The 17,870-nt window shown below is 44.5% G+C and overlaps 3 protein-coding genes across 3 annotated transcripts; all 3 read right to left on the bottom strand.

The window, feature by feature from the left end:
• Nucleotides 1-901: 901 nt before the first annotated feature.
• Nucleotides 902-9,662, bottom strand: LOC125949972 (E3 ubiquitin-protein ligase TRIM71). Its single transcript, XM_049677483.1, is given in 9 exon segments — nucleotides 902-2,623; nucleotides 2,709-3,238; nucleotides 4,590-5,160; nucleotides 6,550-6,849; nucleotides 7,133-7,302; nucleotides 8,233-8,444; nucleotides 8,583-9,033; nucleotides 9,141-9,175; nucleotides 9,177-9,662. Coding segments are annotated over 9 exon segments (2,775 nt in total). The 5' UTR covers nucleotides 9,431-9,662; the 3' UTR covers nucleotides 902-2,371.
• Nucleotides 9,663-10,189: 527 nt separating this feature from the next.
• LOC125949971 (odorant receptor 56a-like) lies at nucleotides 10,190-11,017 on the bottom strand. The gene is made up of 5 exons (XM_049677482.1): nucleotides 10,941-11,017; nucleotides 10,737-10,836; nucleotides 10,583-10,672; nucleotides 10,308-10,463; nucleotides 10,190-10,243 (listed from the first exon to the last, which is right to left on the bottom strand). Exons 1-5 carry the CDS (start codon nucleotides 11,015-11,017, stop codon nucleotides 10,190-10,192), a joined length of 477 nt encoding a protein of 158 aa, XP_049533439.1.
• A 1,304-nt stretch (nucleotides 11,018-12,321) lies between these two features.
• On the bottom strand, nucleotides 12,322-13,729 carry LOC125959527 (uncharacterized). Its single transcript, XM_049692352.1, has 6 exons — nucleotides 13,584-13,729; nucleotides 13,233-13,367; nucleotides 12,987-13,124; nucleotides 12,831-12,930; nucleotides 12,438-12,593; nucleotides 12,322-12,375 (listed from the first exon to the last, which is right to left on the bottom strand). The coding sequence occupies exons 1-6, from the start codon at nucleotides 13,727-13,729 to the stop codon at nucleotides 12,322-12,324; spliced, it is 729 nt and encodes a 242-aa protein (XP_049548309.1).
• Nucleotides 13,730-17,870: the final 4,141 nt, after the last annotated feature.

Genomic DNA, 17,870 nt, shown 5'->3' with positions numbered 1-17,870 from the left:
GTGCATAATCGTATCGTAGATTTGAATATTACATTGTCAGTGGAATAATGTGCTATGCAGCAATGCACTTCATGCATTGTTGCACATCTCGGACGATGGTTATTACCGGTGGCTGCCTTTTGTGTCCGACTCCGCGAGCCACTCTGGGAACCGCCCTGGCCATCGATGTTGATTTGTCTGCATTCCATATCATCAATAATTGATTCAGGCTTGCAGAAATCATTCACCGATGGACTAACCATCGAATTTGCAACAATGCATCTAAAGCACGCTTGGGAATGACATATGGTACGGGGGCACCGCAAGGTGATGCATAAAGCCTCCTACCCTTTTTGGCCAGACCTGACAATTGACAACTGAGACTGAGACTAGCCAAAGTCAACTGCAGTGCAGATGCACCGTTCTTCGATCCAAGAAAACACCAGCAGCAACAGCAGCTGGCCAAGACAACCCCGAGACCGATAGTCACCGGCGTCGACCGAGCACATAAATCTTCGCCATCAGCCAAAGCTCAAATCAATCTGCTTGCAACGGCAGACAGAGAGACTAGTTGGGATAATCGCAACGCAATCATATCCTTGAGAAAACAGTATGGCTAGGCCTTCCCTCCCCGGGGGAAGGTAGGGAATTGGTCTGATCACACCGAAACGAGCATTCAGCAGATGTCATTCTGTTGCATGATCAATGAGCAACTGATTGCATGTCAACCGAACTGCTGTTGAGATTCCCACCAACTCATTGCTGACTTGCGGGACGAGAAACATGTTTCATAAGTTTACATAAAATTAAAGTATTTTAAACGCGTATGTTAACAACAACTCATAACTTGATAAAATGCATTACTTCAGATCCATGAATATATTAGCACAAGCTTATATGTTACACGAAATGATCAGCGGGTTGATGATTCATAAAATACAATTTTTTCTGGAAAAATTGTGTTCCATAACACTTTTCGATGGAAACCCCTATTAAGGCAGCATTTTCAGCCGAGAACGCACTCGATAAATATCTAACGATAAATAATTAGCGAAGTTCATAGAAAATATAAATAATTGGCTCTCAGCGCATTCGGAAAACTAATAACACCGTTGCTCAATTAGCTTTGTTCAATCCTATTTACTGAACCCCAAATTAGTGCGCGGAGGGAGAATACCTAGTACGACTGTTTTTATTAAAATTTGAATTTTTTCGAGGAACTATTAAATCGCACAACTCTGAACCAATCTCGTTCATATTGAATGGCTCCCAACCACAGATATGCTAATATCCAATGAAAATAGATAGCCCATGAATATTGCCTCCGCAAAAAAGGAGTCCAGCGTCCATCCTTTACCAAAACCCCGCGACTACCATCGATTGTTGCGTACATTTTGCCATGCATTGGGCCTGCAAAGGCTTCGGTACGCTCCATCATAAAGCTGATTGAAAAATGATCCATTCGGCACTGCATTATGGTTGACGAGCGAGTGCATTACATAAATTATTAATTTTTTATGTTCGACCATTCGGCTTATGAAATATGCGCGGTACGCACGGATGCGTGCCGAGTATTTAGAACCGGGATGATGAATTACTTCGTGTGGACTGAACCGAAAGTGTACCTATCCGTCCAACCATGGCTACAAAAGGGAATGCAAATATCGAGTGGGCTCCGCATCGATATCGATAACAGTATACCGCAGTCCGTATATTAATGCTTCCCAGTATTTCAACGGTTGGGATTTATTTTTATTTTGTAGTGTTTTATGATCTCCGCGCGCATTAATCGACCAATACGCAAGAGGAGGCTAGGGAGAACGCTGTTCGATAGGACAAATATTTAATCAAATAACGATGCATACCCATTACTATCGCAACGGTTATGGCCGAGCGGAACGCTCATTTATCTTTCGATATTTTATGGTCCAGAACTCAAAATATGAAGCCTCACATTACGGGCCGTTCCCCGTTCCAGGCAATAGCAATATTACTCGAATAGTTTACAGTATGGTATTATACAGGAACCGATTGTGATTTCCTGGGACAATAGTTCCCTTCCAAACCAAGGGAAAATGGTTGGGATCGCAGTTCGCATAGCATATTCATTCCTAGGCGACCACTTGGCTCTGGTTATGCCTGGCACTCAATCGGGACATCGGAACATCATCCATCGCCAACCGATATCTTCACTCGACTGGCACGCGTGTCGTGGAAATTGCGGGAGCTTTTTTAGGGTGTTTTCCAATATATACCCCCTCCGACCAAAACTGCGCCTGCTCACAACGAACAGGAACCGAGGAACGCGTTCGGTATTCGGCATTCGGTATAGCCTCGAGCTCGTTGCTACCAGATGGCGCTGCGATAGGCTCGAAGAATCCCTAGTTCCTTTCTACGAATGTGGTTTAGTTCTGCCAGCCGGTGCAGTGCAGTCGGAATGCTCCAGCACGCTACCACAGCAGGACCAGTGCCGTTGACCAGGATGTCCGTCATGACCGTGACCACAGCCCCGGTAGCCACCGGGCATGATACTGCCGCAAGCGCAAGTGCTCGCCCTTGAACCACTACTCGAGCAGAACGCACAGCAATGGTACACTCCATAGTGAGGTCGTAGCTTGTGAATCCGCAGCACTATCGGACATTCCTGTAACGAGCGACAACATGGGAGGCGGGGATGGTCTCCATTAAATCAACTGACGACCTCGTCTCACGACCTACACAGCACTTACCTCAATCGTTTTCCCATCCACAGAGATGACCAAATGCATGACACCGGGACGTGGCGGTACGAAGGTGAGTCCGTACGAACCATCCCGATTGTCCGTCAGCGTCATGACCACCGCGAGCTCCTCATCATCCCGATAGCGAAGGTCCGTCTGGACGGTTAGGCCACCGTGCGCCAACCGGCGACCTTCAAAGTCCCGCACGACCAACGTCAGTAGCGCCCTCTTGTGAGCCTTCAAGGTGGCCAGTTCGGCTCCGGTCTGCTCCACGCTACAACGCCGTGGGTCCGCCTTTTGTGTTGTTACGATACCGAACAGTGGGATGCCGGTTTGTACCCGGGCACTGGGTGCTTCCTCATCCGCCAGAAACTGGACCGTATCCGTGACCCGGCCATCGACGGTTCGCGACGTCTGTAGGCACTGCTCGAACCGCCGCAGGAGTATGCTGACAAATACGAGATTCTCCACATCGCTCCCTTCCGACAGCAGCTCCTCGGCGAACTCGATCGCAACACGCGCATCGTGCGTCCGCCGTTCTGTGTCGAGGGAATAGAGAAAGAGAGAGAGAGAGAGAGAGAGAGAGAGAGAGAGAGAGAGAGCGAAAGAGAGAGTCGGAATGCACACACAAATTTGAATATCTATTAGATTGCGAGCAAAACTTCATCTTCGTTCTGGGTGGGAATCAAGTTTGGACATGGCCATAGCAGGGGGGGAAGAAGGAAATTGCTTCTCGCGATAAATTGGTTTGAGTGGTTGAGTGGTCAACTTCACTGTAAATCAACCCGCTGGACGGTTCTTTCCTAGGAACCATTCATCTAATGGTGAATCACTTCAAACATCCTAATAAACTTCCACAACAGTGACAAGCTTTCATTTCATGTTAGATGTTAGAGTTAGACAGCATAAGGTACGATTTGCCTATCACACATACATAATTGTAGGATCAGTCTAATGGTATGTAATTAAATTAAATACATCATTCATTTATTAAAAAACCGCTTCGTGGCACGATAGAACTATATTTTTTTGAAAGTATTGCCAATGCTTTACGTCATTCTGACCAATATTGTGCAAGTTATTGAAGTTTTAGATACTCTACTTTTGTTCTTTTGGACCTGCTTGATTTTTCCGGGAACAACTGTCTCATTTGTTGATTTTCCTGGCATAATGTTTGTCCAACCATTGTTTTGCATCAACGGGTTTTCGTTTAATCAAAAACCAGTTTTTAAATTCTTTTGATGATGATGAGATGGAATTCCTTTTAATCCATTGTTTTAAAGTAGTGAAGCTGCGCTACGAAAACGTCCATAACTTACACAATTATAAACTGAATGACGTAAAAAATTCATAGTAGGCCTAAAATATAATGGTTTATCGAGCCACGAACTGAATTTAAGTTTGAGACTCTCTTTATAAGTCAGACCGGGGACTTATTGACCGATGTGTTCGTATAAGGAGACCCTCGTGGAACGCATTGCAACATGTTAAATAAAATTCAGATGAAATCAATTCAACAAATTAAGCTGATCTGTCGAGCAGTAATATCATGTTCCTTTCATTTATCTATAATCGTCGAACAACTGTACTGATTGAAAGCATTTTTTTTTTTTTTGCTGTTATCATTAATTGTCAATACGTGACATTTACGATTGAAGCGATTCGAACGCACCGGCAGCGGAAGTGACACAGTTAACTGAAAACCCGATGCCTGCACCTCCACGGTGCCCATTATCAAGCAGTGAAGCTCATCGCGTAACACGCATTCACTGGAAGTAGAAGCGTAGATTCTTCTGCTACGTGGAAAGCCTCACCAAGCCCGCCGAGGGGAATTGTGAAATCGTCACCATTACAATCGCAACCGCAACGAAACAGCGGAACAGTACTTACCCAGATCCACCCGTTGCGCCATGATCATCTCCATCTTCGCCTGCCGTATGTCACCGATCTGGGCGGCCAGCGATTTCCGGTGCTCCTCGAGGGCCGCCACGTACTCATCGACGAACGCATCGACCTCCCGCTGGACCGCTTCGCACCGGCTGTTGACGCGCACCGTCAGATCGTTCAGTTTGCCGACCGCCTGCAGCGCGTAGTCCTGCAGGGGCCGCGTCTGCTCGATGGCACTCCGCACGAACCGCCCATACACCTTGCCCGCCCTCGCGACCGTCGTACAACGATGATCCCGGTGCAACAGTGTGCTACACTCACCGCAGATCACCTGGTGGCAGGTCGTGCAGAACAGTTTCAGTGGCTGCTCCGGATGCACCGGACACTGGAGCGTCGTCCATCCACCGGGCGCCGGCACTGGTGCTCCTGCTGACCGCTGACTTCCGCGGAACCGGGGACTTAACCGTTCGCCGAACCGGATGATGGCGTGCGAAGCGGTGCTGCGTTGCCTTCGGTGCGCTTCCTTGCAAAAGCCACACAACGGTAGGGCACAGGTCGTCCAGCAGACCGTCGCCTACCACCCCGAAATGTCCACGGGACGGAAATACGTTTTTCATTTCGTTTATTTTGAGATCACGGGCGGCGAGCGAGCGGGCGAGTGCGTGGAAATGCAGCGGGGGGAAGGGATGGAATTCAAAATCAAATTAGTTTTCCCAAAAGGCCAGACCCCTCGCACCGGATCAAGCGCGTGAGACGAGAAGGGTGGGACGAGTGGCACGAGGCTCTGTTGTGCCAATCGAATTGATTACTATTACCGCGACCATCCACGGGGCAGGATGTTTGGAGTGATTGGAAAGGGGTTTGGGGGGGAGAGGGAACGCGCTACTGATGCGGATACCGCGGAGTTCACCGGATAGTTGATCGCATTCGGGTTTTTGTGGTCAGCCCTTGGGGATATAGCTTTGGCTTTTTGGCGATGAATCATGCATCCCATTCGTGGTGGTGGTGGTGTTAGTGCCACGGTGATGAAAGCGCATGATTTGGACAATCGAATTAAGTGAAACTACTTTAAACAGGATATGGAAACGGTAACTCAATGGCGGTTCTGTCGATGCCATTCTGTGGCCATTGGAGAGCTGGGTGGGAGTGGTTTGGGGCCTGTTTTCGAGCGAACTTTTAAATGTTAGATTAAGTTCCACTGTTAATTCAATGGCATAGGCAGATAATTAAATCATGTGGCCACGCTGCTGCTGCTGCTGCCGTTGCTGTTGTCAACATCAATTAACTCCTGATCAAACACTCGACAGGAAACACGGTGAATGCTTTGGAAAACTGATATTGAACCGAACAGAAAAGTGTGGATTTTCAAACTATATCGTAAATAATCGAGAAATTTTCTGACATTCTGTTGAGTGGTTTTCAAAAAGCATTTTCATTTTCAAAACCATTTGAAAATAAATTTAAAAAAAAATTATAAAACTAGGAGATAATTTCTCGAACACGCATTTGATAGAACCACTGCATCTGCAGCAGCAACATCAATTGAATATCATTTTGATTGAAATGTAATAAATCAAAATCTACCATGGATTGGTAGATCAATAATCGTTGGATAATAAATCAGTTAAACTTGTAGATGAAGCCCCCCTAATGAACAGATCTACCACCACCAAACTTACAACAACAAAATGGAGCAAACCAACCAATGGACTTGAAATGATTCCCCGTTCAATATCAAGCTGTCAACCACTGCCACTATACATTTCCGCTGCGCCAGACATCGAGAAGCTCGAAAACCATCGAAAAAAAAACCGGTGTGCGCCTTACTACCACACTCGCACTATCGCACCGTGGCTGGGTGCATGATAAATGCCAAAACTTTGAACCCACTTTCCAATCCAATCCCATCTCGCGAAGACACCGAAAGTACCCGGACATCTGTTCGCGACCGCAATCGACTTACCGCGACCTGGTCCGAGCATAATTCACAGTAAACGGGCGTACGGCAGGAGGGCAACAGCGGTGGGGAACCATTACAGTTGGGGCTGGCAGTAGCGGGCGAGTAGCAGCAACCGTCGTACTGATGCATCACCATCAGTTCGATCTTTCGCGCCAGCACAAAGTGTTGCGGTAACTGTGCGATGCCACCGGGACCGGCCGCCAGCCCGGTCGGTTGGTTACAGGTGGGACAGAGCAGAACTTGGTCCTTGGCTTCACCGTACGCTAACCGTACCTTGGCCGTGACTCGCCCCTTGCCATCGTCCTGCAAGAAAGCGAGAGAGAAATAGGGAGAGCGTGAAATTGAAGGAGGATAGAGGTAGACTGTAAGGAGCGCACTAAAGTTAATGGTTGCTCGTTGATCACATATATATGGTGCCAACCTCCCTTCCCTCCCGAAAACGAGGGAAAGACTTGGAACTTCGCATCTTCGCATTGCATTTTACTGCCGGACGAAGGAAACTGATCTCCTCCTGCTTCGATACCAAGACGCTGGAGCATTAGTGTCTAAGAGTCCAACGGTCTTGGGCGCTGTTGTTGTAGTATACCTTTTCGCTGCGAATCGGCGATGGTAGACAGTTTTGCTCCCGGAAGCTCTGCAGGGAGGTGCGTAGCTGCTCGAATCGCGATTCCGTCGGTGCACCACTGCCGGTCGAGTTGTCATGACTATTTGATGGCTTACCGTCGGTTGCTGCGACCGGCGATTTCATGGTGTGAGCTGTGCGTTAAAAATGCAACAGAGAAACAATTATCCGGCAACTGGCGATTGTTACTCGATTACTCGACAAAAGCAATTACATTCGATGTTTTAAATGCACTACTTTCAAGCGATACTTTCAATATAATACATTTTTGTGGTCACTTTGGTGATTTAATTGAGTAATAAAAACTCGCTTCCGAGAATGAATGTAATAACGACTCGCCATCTCACCATATGTGTGTGTGTGTGTTTGCATTTTTATACACAATTTACGCTGACAGCTGACTACAAAGGCATTTTTGGTGAATACAGTTTACCATGTTGATTTTCAATACGCCACTGGCGATCATTGTCACAATATACAACAGCGTCATTGGATATTTCATTATTCTGCCCAACGATAACCACAGTACAACAACAATGAACGGCGAAAACTTCTGAGAAACCGGCCATCAATAATCACTTTTTCCATCGCAAATCATGCTGCCAATCATTATGCAATGCAGTAACGCTCCAAACCAAAACCCAGCCAGACTCGTTCGCTGACCGTTCGTTCGGTTGTTCAACGAAATGTCATTGGAAAATGTATCCATTTCCCTGCGGTTCGAGTAACAATCTCGGTAAAACCCCCAGTCAACACACCAGGCACTGGTGGTGTGAACTGGCCAGCTCAAAAACCGGGCGAGACCGACCAACCAACTAACCAACAAACAGGGCACGCCATCGGTTACTGGAAGCCATATGAGGAACCCGGTATGAGCCCCCTCGAGCCGTTGCACGAGGACACAACAATAAATCTGCGCTTATCGAGCGCATGCACTGACTGCAACCCCATCGAAACACACACACTCACATACACGCGCGCATTCTCTCTTTTGCAGTTGGTCACTCTTGGCCAAAGGCCATCGGGTTAACGTAGCAAGCTACACCACCACAACCTCTACTTACGCTCCCAGCTGTCGAAGCAGGCGTTGTCGTTGATGTGACGCCAGAACAGGGCCGACTCGTGACCGAGGCTGGCCGCACCGTGGCCCTCCAGGCATGGCCGGCAGAACGTGTGCAGACAGTCGAGGACGCGCGGCTCACGGAGCAGCTTCCGGCACAATCCGCACAGATACCGGGCGGCCAGGAAGTCGGTTGGAAAGTGATCGTAAACGGTACTGCGATGGCATGTGTATGTGTGTGTGTGTGTGTGAGTGTGAGTGTATGAAGAACAGTATTTCCGGACCGGTCAGCAAATGGTGGTGGTGGTGGTGGTGGTGGTGGAGAGGTCAAGAGAAAGGTAGGAAGCCACTCACGATATCTCATCAAATTTATGCTGCGTCCGATGATGCTGTTGTTGACCACAGCTTAGAGCGCCCGAAGGAAGAGAACCTGGCGGATCCCCTTCTTGATACGCCGCCATCGATGCATCCTCCGGTTCGGGTGGCCGTCCGGGTCGGGGGCCCATGGGAGGGAGGTTGACAGCTGAAACCGGTACCGTCTTCAAGTAGGGCGGAAGTGATTCGCTCGGTTGACCGTCCGTTACCAGTCCAATTTCGCTGCCATACATCGAGCCACGCCGCAAACTGCTCTTACGCTGCCGTTGGCCCCGTTCGTGGCCATCATCCGTCGCCGTCACCGTCGTGGTCGTGGTCGAGGACCGGCGCCTTCCTTCGGGAGCTGGCGGTAGATCCCGGAACGGATTTCCATCACCGGACACCCGGCGCACGGGACGCACTCCCGTCCCCTGGCGGCATCCCAGCTGCTCTGGGGTTAGATTAAAAGTCAATTTCCCGCTGCCCTTCGGCACCGACTCGATTGCTACCGTGTCTACCCGGGGCTCCAGCACCCCATTCTTTAGCACCACAACCGACGCTTCAACGTGTTCCTTCTTCCTCTCTTCCTCCACTTTCTCCTCCTCGTCCTCGTCTTCGTCTTCGTGCAATCGAACGTAACGCTCCGGATCCGGTGCCGGTTCCGGTAAAGCGGCATTGTCCGTAAGTAAGGTGACCGGTGAAACCGTAGTACGCCGGCGAACGAACGATGGACGACGACGTTCGCGCTCATCGTAATCACTCTCGGCGGCTTCTTCCGATTCACCGCTCGCCGTCCTCCACCGTCGAACCGGCTCATCGGGGAACGGCACACTGCCCGAGGCATCCATTTACTCCCCCATACTCTCTTCGTTTGTCGTCTATCAGGTGTCAGGTAGTCTGCCACTCCGGAGTTGTTACAACTTACAGCACAAACACACCAACAAACAAGCACACACAGAGATACTACAGGTGTATTAATGCAAGTGCAACGGAGAAACGAGGGAAACGGGAGAAAACTTTATCACCGAAAAGTGCACTAACCTCCGCGGGGCAATCTTTCTTTCGTGCCGAAGATTGACCATCTCGAGCTGACCGGTAGAACCGCACTACTGGCCATTCCAACCTGCGGCAATCGGGAGGAAAGCTAATTGAATTAGCCATCGTTCACAAAAAAACAAGCACATACACACACACACACACACACACACACACACCAGCACGTCGAGTTGGGAAAACGAAGGTCGAGCATCGTGTTACTAGTCGGGTTCGTAAAGGCCGCACGTTACGATGCAACCGATAGGTGAAGTAAAAGATGATTGTATACGGTTGTATGTTGACCTCTTTTACTTTGCTGCGACCACTAAGTGGTAGGCGCACGCCATTACACATTGAACTGACAAACACCGGTCGGTTAGTCGAATGTATTCCAATTTTTTTCCAAATAGACAAGAATATGCAAGACTCCTTCACACAAACTGCGTTTTATTGTGGGTTTTACTCTGGCATTATGATGTTGCTTTGTGCATTACATTATTGAAACGACATTAAAAGGGTTATTGTTGCATTTTAACATTGATTATATGATACTGAGTGCTGCAATTGTTCTATTACTCAATTGATTTTAAGATGATCACGAAGAACTGATACAAGCCTTTCAAAACCTGCAAGAGAAATTGTACAGTGAAACCATCATCGCATGGCCATGCATCCTTTGCTTCTCCTTACGCTCATGTAGGATTCGAAATTTAACGGCATGAAACCAAAAGCAGTCAAACCGAGTGGTCGCTGCTGACGAAACATTATGAATCTGTACTCCTTCTGCTGCTGAAGCGAAAGTCGGTACCATGAGAGCGCGGTTATGGCGTGATACAATTCGTCAACCTGGAATGAAACGGTAATAGAGTGCAGTAAGGTTTGGGATGATTTTAATAACCATTACAAACATGCCAATAAAACATATTTATATTTAAGACATTTATGTGTAAGAACTGGCATGATACCTTCTTTTCCACCACATTGCCAATGACGAAGAACGCAGTAAGCTCGATGAAAGTAGCCGCTAAGAACAAATAGACAGGATACCAGTCGGTCTACGCGAGACCAACGATCAGCGAAAAGATTTTGATATACTATTTCAAAGCTCTATTTACTTACCAACAGGGCTAGCAACATACTGATACACACCGTAAAAACTCCCGTTACCACTTGAGCCAAACACGTCAGTCCAAACAAATGTTCTAGTTTGTTTAGGAATCTGGAAGGACACGCAGAACATCTTCATGCTTGCTGTTCTAGTAAATGATTGGTAATCCTTTTACTAATACTTTTACTAGTGCAAGTAAATAGCCATTACGTTACCTAGTTGATGAACGATGATCGTGTATACATTGTTGAAACTTTTGCCGTAAAGCAGCAATATCGGCTGCATCAGCCATTTTCGACCCATCATCAAGCATTGTACGCAGCTCATGCAAATGAACTATGCAGATATCGGCCTTAGCTAAGGCGTAGAATGAATACATAACGATCACAAAATCTGACAGTACTGCTCCAATAGCTCCAAACACGTACAGTTGAATTTGAAACACCAAGTTCACAAAATACAACTCAACCGAATGCCAATCGAGGTATGGCAGCTCATAGAGAAACAAGGGCACCAGTTGGCCCTCAAAAATGTAGACAAACAACGGATACATCAAAAACCCAACACCAGTGCAGCTGATCGCTAGTAACCAAATCTTTGCCAGAAGCCACAAGAACCGTCCCGTACGAGAGAGGACGGCTACTTCCTCCGGCGTGCCTGCTTGATATGGTTTCAACAGCTCTTGCTCGATATCGTCACCGAATTTATAAAACTGTTCTCCCTCGAACAAGCTCACTGCAAATTTGACGAAGAGCTGAAAGGTTCACAAAGAAACAATCGACCAGTTGGGCCATGCATGAATCGTGTCAAATTCATCCGAATGTATGAATAGGTTACGTTCATCTTACCACTGCCGCTGTCCCAACAGTCATGAGAATTTTTAGGACGTAGTACAAGTCATGCCGATACTTGATAATAGTGTACGCACTACCGACAAAGTAGAGAAGTATTTGGAACACTATGAAACAAGATGCTGGCCTCACTTTACCCGGCGCAGTCCACATTTCTACTCCCACGAGTTTTGAAGCGATTATCATGTGGTTGCGCAGCGCACGATAGCTCTCTAAAGTCGCCATAGCCTCTTCTTCTCAATCTTCAACTGTTTCAACAGTCGGCTATCGCTCGGCTGTAGCACTAACTTCCATCGACACTTCCGACAGATCCTGCAAGGGAGAAATAATTATCGCGGCAATTAAGAGCAATTTAGTTTAGTCAAGTAGCAACAGATGTAGCCATATACACACCTGTAGGACCAACATGGCAAGCTATTTACCAGTTTTGCTGTATCTTTCTCATGAATTTTACAGCTGAGAATGTAAAATATGTTCTATTTAATAGTGAATCAGATATTAACAGGTTCCTTCGATTTAAACAAAAACGCAATTCCGATAGTACCAGCAACAAGCAAGATAAATCACATAGAGATTTATCACATTATTGCGATATTATTCTAATGCTTATTTGGGAATCTTTCTTCTAATTTTAAAGTGGCATGTTTCAGTATTTTTTTCTATTTTTTCATTGCCAATGTACAAATTCTGTGAACTACGTGAACAAACTACCAACCATTCAACGAGATGAGTTTGAATTGTTTCTTTACTGAACATATTGCATAGCGAGAACGAAGAATTGGTACAAGCCCTTCAAAACCTGTAAAAGAAATTAAAAAGTAAAACGATAATTGATTTACTATTCTTCATTTTTTTTCTTACACTCATGTAGGATTCGAAGTTCAGTGGCATAAAACCGAATGCGGTTAAACCGAGTGGACGCTGCTGACGAAAGATGATGAATCTATACTCTTTCTGCTGCTGAAGCGAAAGTCGGTACCAGGACAGTGATGTTATGACGCCATACAAGTCGCCAACCTGTCAAGAAAAAGTATAGATAGAAAAATATTAAACACAGGGACAGTAAGATTTTCGATTCATCCAAATATTAGAAATATAATACCTTCTGTTCTACTAGATGACCAATAACGAAGAATGCGCTGAGCTCGAAAAAAGTGGCCGCCAAAAACACATACACTGGATACCAATCGGTCTACAGGAAACCAATGTTGAATGAGCTAATATGAAAGTGCACGTTAGAAGTTATTTACTCACGAGAACTACCAGCAACATACAGTCGCACACCGTAAACACACCCATCATTACTTGAGCCAAGCATATCATTCCCAATAAGTCTTCCACATTGTTCAGAAAGCTGAAACATTTAGATGAATGCATTTTTGAAAAAAAAATCCTAACTGATCATCTTACCTAGTGGTCATGCGGTGATCATGCATGCATTGCTCCCACTTCTTTTGTACAGCAGCAATATCGACTGCATCCGCTGTTTTCGACACATCGTTCAACATAGCTCGCAGCTCACGCAAATGAACTAAGCAAATGTCCGCCCTAGCTAGAGCGTATGTTGCAAACATCACGATCAAAAAATCTGTCATCACAGCTTCGATCATTCCAATTATGTACAGTTGTACTTGATACACAAAATGTATGAAGTACTTATCAACGGAATGCCAATCGAGATAGGGCAACTCATACAAAAATAATGGTAAAAGAGTACCCTGGATCATGTATACGAAGAATGGGTAAAGCACAAATCCAATCCCTGTGCTCAGTACCATCAAGCACGTAAATCTGAAAAAGCCCCAAAGAATTCGACCAGCACGAGCTAATGCAGCCCTTTCTTCCTTTGAACCATTCTCAAATGGTCTTAACAGATCGCGTTCAATTTGCTTTCCGTAATCATTGAATTCATGTCCTCTCCACAGGAGCACAACTATTTTCACAAAAAGCTAAGATAGAATGAAAATAAGACAAATATTGATGTAACATTTTTCTTATCATCCAAACGTTTTCCTTACTTGCACGGCGCTTCCCAGGGTGATGAGAACTTTAAGGACGTATATCAAGTCATGACGGTACTTGATCACGGTGTAAGTGTTGGCGACGAAGTAGGTTAGCACTTGGAATACTATGAGAAAAGATGCTGGTTTCATCTTCCCCGGGGCGGTCCATATCTCTGTTCCAACAATTTTCGAAGCGACTATCAAGTACTTGCACAGAGCTTGGTAACTCTCCACGGTGGCCATAACTAGTCCGTTTTGATCGTGGGATTCAAGCAAACTGAGTAGTGACTACGTAATGGAATAACATTTGCGCTAGGAAAAGTGCAAAGAATCGTAATTATAGGGGTAATTAATGCCAACTGGCATGGGTGGGATTTTCCAAGTTCAATCCTGCATCCCAGTGGTAACAATACTATTACATTACAGGCAGTGGAAAATTTTGCCATGACGTGAATGTGGTATCATCAATTATACAGTTTTGATTCTAAGGTGTCTATGTGTGATGATTCGGATGATGCTATGAAAATGTTTATTTCTTTTTAATGCACGCCACTCACCATACACATAATAATACATAGTCGATTTATATATTCTGGATCCTTTTGATAATTTTGATGACATTGAAAACCATAAGGTTTTGATATTATTCGAGATTTGTAATATTATGTAGCAGTCTGCAACATTCACACTACCTTTGCTACGAGCAGCAAAAACCAATAGTCACAATTAGGTGCCTTTGTGCATTTACAAAATTGATTACATCTGCTGAGCTTGTCAAATTTCGGTGTGATTTTTGAAGAACTTCATGAAAGAACTGTCAATATTTGGCTACGAAAAATTGGTGCTGACTTTGATGCGCTGCTTACTCCACATACTGCATAACGAGCACGAAGAATTGGTACAAACCCTTCAAAACCTGCGGATGGAACATTTAAATTGAAGGTATAACTATTTTGCTCTTCGAATTCCCTCAAATTCCATCGAAATTTTGATGCGCTTAAATTTTCCCTTACGCTCATGTAGGATTCGAAATTTAACGGCATGAAACCAAAAGCAGTCAAACCGAGTGGTCGCTGCTGATGACATACAAGGAATACATACTCCTTCTGCTGCTGAAGAGATAGTCGGTACCATGAGAGCGACATTATGGCGTAATACAATTCGTCAACCTGAAATAAAACGTAATTTTTTCCACGCAGTCATGTGTTTGGAATGTTTTTTTGAACTATTAAATTCATCATTTTTCATTCAACATCATTCAACTTTACTCATTTTAAATCTTTGTGTTAAATATTAGAAACAAGATACCTTTTTCTCTACCAAGTTTCCAACGACAAAAAATGCGCTGAGCTCGATAAAAGTGGCCGCCAAAAACACATACACTGGATACCAGTCGGTCTACGGGAAACCAACGATCAATGATCTAATATGGAAGAACACGTCAAAAGCTAACTACTCACCAGCACTGCGAGCAGCATACAGTCACACACAGTAAACACACCCATCATTACTTGAGCCAAGCATATCATCCCAAATAAGTCTTCCACATTGTTCAGAAAGCTGTAATGTAAAGGTGTAATGGAAACAGTTTTGAAAAATTTCAATCCTAACTGATCTTCTTACCTTGTGGCCATGCGGTGATCATGCATACATTGCTTCCACTTCTTATGCACAGCAGCAATATCGGCCGCATCCGCTTTTTTCGACGCATCGTCCAACATAGCTCGCAGCTCACGCAAATGAACTATACATAAATCAGCCCTTGCTAGGGCGTAAATTGAATTCATCAAAATCAAAAAATCAGTCATCAGTTCCCCTATCATTCCAACTACGTAGAGTTCCAATTGGAACGCAAAATGTATGAAGTACTTATCAACGGAGTGCCAATCGAGATAGGGCAACTCATACAGGAATAATGGTAAAAGAGTACCCTGAGTCAAGTACACAAACAATGGGTAGAGTACAAATCCAATCCCTGTGCTTAGTATTAAGTAGCACAGTAATTTAAAAATAAACCAAAGTAAACGACCGGCTCGAGCTAAGGCAGCCCTTTCTTCTTGGGAACCATTCTCAAATGGTCTTAATAAATCACTTTCAATTTGCTTTCCGTACTCGTGGAATACAGTTCCTCTCCAGACGAGCATGATGAATTTTATAAAAAGCTGAGAATAAATGCAAGTATGATATACACCGAAATGCATAACGTTTGCAATGGTTTTGCTTACTTGCACGGCGCTTCCCAGGGTGATGAGAACCTTAAGGACGTATATCAAGTCATGACGGTACTTGATCACGGTGTAAGTGTTGCCAACAAAGTAGGTTAGCACTTGGAATACTATGAGAAAAGATGCGGGTTTCATCTTCCCCGGAGCGGTCCATATCTCTGTTCCAACAATTTTCGAAGCGACTATCAAGTACTTGCACAGAGCTTGGTAACTCTCCACGGTGGCCATAACTAGTCCGTTTCGATCGCGCGTGTGAAGCAAACTAACCAATAGCTATGTTGTGGAACAACATTTGCGCCAGAACAAATGCTTGGCATTGCAATTATAGGGGTAATTAATGCCAACTGACATGGGTAGGATGCCTCAGTTACAGTCGTACATTTGAGTTCTATCACAACATTGTAGCCTGTGCGCTGTTTTGTTGAACGAAATGTATTTTAGTAAATAAAGTAAAAAAAAAAGTATTAACAAATTTTTGCTTACTTGGCACTGTTACCCATAGGCACTGTTAATCATCTTGAAGTTCTCTACAAACGGCCACCTTTTAACTATATGAAATCAATCTGTTTGATCAGAAGGCTCCTATAATTTGTTTCTCATCGTTTTTTATTTATAATGATAATTTTGTTTGTAAACAGAATCATTTGTGTCGGCGATCAGACCCCATGAAAATATAATTTAAAAAATATAATATATAATTATAACTTCTCCAGGTACTCTCAAGGCCATTTTTTTATTCACAATGTTCCAATCGGACTTTGAAGTGGAAAAATGATGATGGAGTTTTATTATTTATTTTCCGATTGATTTCAATTTTTACATAATATTCTTGAAGGATTTTTTATTAATAAAAATGACAATAATCAATGCGCAGAAAGAAAATAAAATCATCATAACGGGAAAACAAAAAAATGAATAGTAAATATTCCCTAGCTGTTTACGGGCCTGGCAACAGCAGCAATACCACAAGACACACTAGACTAGCTGGGCGCGGAAAGATTATTCTTGAAATTAAATATCTAATAGCCCTTCGCGAAGCTGCCAACTGTCCCACACTACAATGGTGCGCAACAGTTAACCTAGCAGATGCGTAGAAGCGGAATGGTTTTTAATTATTCTGTTAAAAATGGCGATTATCAGCTGCCAATATGGAAACACTATGGAATACCGAGATATAGGGAAGCCATGCATGCCAAGTAGTGTATATTGTCTGAGCTAACTAACAAATTCATTGAGCTATATAAAAGTATCGATTGAAGTCAGAAAACGTAATAGAGCGACAATTGCTGCAATAATTTAACCACTTTTGAATCCTCGAAATGATAAGGACGTTCGTCAAGTCAATCTCTTCAGGGGGATGTAGCACGAGATACTGTTGCGACTAATTACTTTGCCATGATTCGTTCCTAAACATATTCAACAGAGCGGCTAATAAGAAGCTTGAGCAAACCGCTAATTGCAGCTCCAGTCATAAGCCAAACCCGTATTCCATTCGTCTGGATACGCACAAATTTGACAATTTGATAACCTCACAAACCACGCTAACAATATAATCGTCATCATCATCATCGCCAACATGATTAGGGCAAGTTTATGCTCTCTCGCTTGTGGTCAATGGCAGCTTAGTATTGTATTCCCACCAACCATAAACATCCAAGCAGGAATGGCGTCATACATAGTCAGTGCAAGATACTAGAACATGCTGTGGAGGAACCAAACTGTATCACGTAATTAGACACTTGCCTGATCGGCGGCATTTTAGCTGTATTTAGCTTCACAATCATCTCATTCGCATATGGCATTTAGTTGAACAACATAACAGATTACTAGCATATTCATCAAATACTATAAAGCGCAGCTTTCATCAATTGAAGCAAGTTTATTAACATTAGATAGAGATTTATGGAAGCCATAGAAATTAAGACAGAAATCATATACACTCAAGTTTGATTGCATGATTGTTAGTCACCATTCCGCCCACATCATCCATTCAATGCTTAAAATGTTGTTTAACTCAAACGTATGTGCCAAATGGAATAGATTTCCATAGCCTGAAAATTCCTATA

This window comes from Anopheles darlingi, chromosome 2 (assembly GCF_943734745.1).
Source record: "Anopheles darlingi chromosome 2, idAnoDarlMG_H_01, whole genome shotgun sequence".
Taxonomy (NCBI): domain Eukaryota; kingdom Metazoa; phylum Arthropoda; class Insecta; order Diptera; family Culicidae; genus Anopheles; species Anopheles darlingi.
Note: the sequence above shows the minus strand (reverse complement) of the source record. Positions and strands in the feature narration are given on the sequence as shown.

What these genes read in the sequence shown, in the direction of transcription:
- LOC125949971 (XM_049677482.1), bottom strand. Translation starts at nt 11,017, where the DNA reads ATGGCTGATGCAGCCGATATTGCTGCTTTACGGCAAAAGTTTCAACAA. An exon ending in GTATGTTGCTAGCCCTGTTG is followed by an intron (nt 10,673 to 10,736) that starts GTAAGTAAATAG and finishes GGTCTCGCGTAG; the next exon opens with ACCGACTGGTATCCTGTCTA. An exon ending in ATTTCGAATCCTACATGAGC is followed by an intron (nt 10,244 to 10,307) that starts GTAAGGAGAAGC and finishes TTTCTCTTGCAG; the next exon opens with GTTTTGAAAGGCTTGTATCA.
- LOC125959527 (XM_049692352.1), bottom strand. Translation starts at nt 13,729, where the DNA reads ATGAAACCAGCATCTTTTCTCATAGTATTCCAAGTGCTAACCTACTTC. An exon ending in GCCGTGCAAGTAAGGAAAAC is followed by an intron (nt 13,368 to 13,583) that starts GTTTGGATGATA and finishes GGGCTTTTTCAG; the next exon opens with ATTTACGTGCTTGATGGTAC. An exon ending in ACTTCGAATCCTACATGAGT is followed by an intron (nt 12,376 to 12,437) that starts GTAAGAAAAAAA and finishes TTTCTTTTACAG; the next exon opens with GTTTTGAAGGGCTTGTACCA.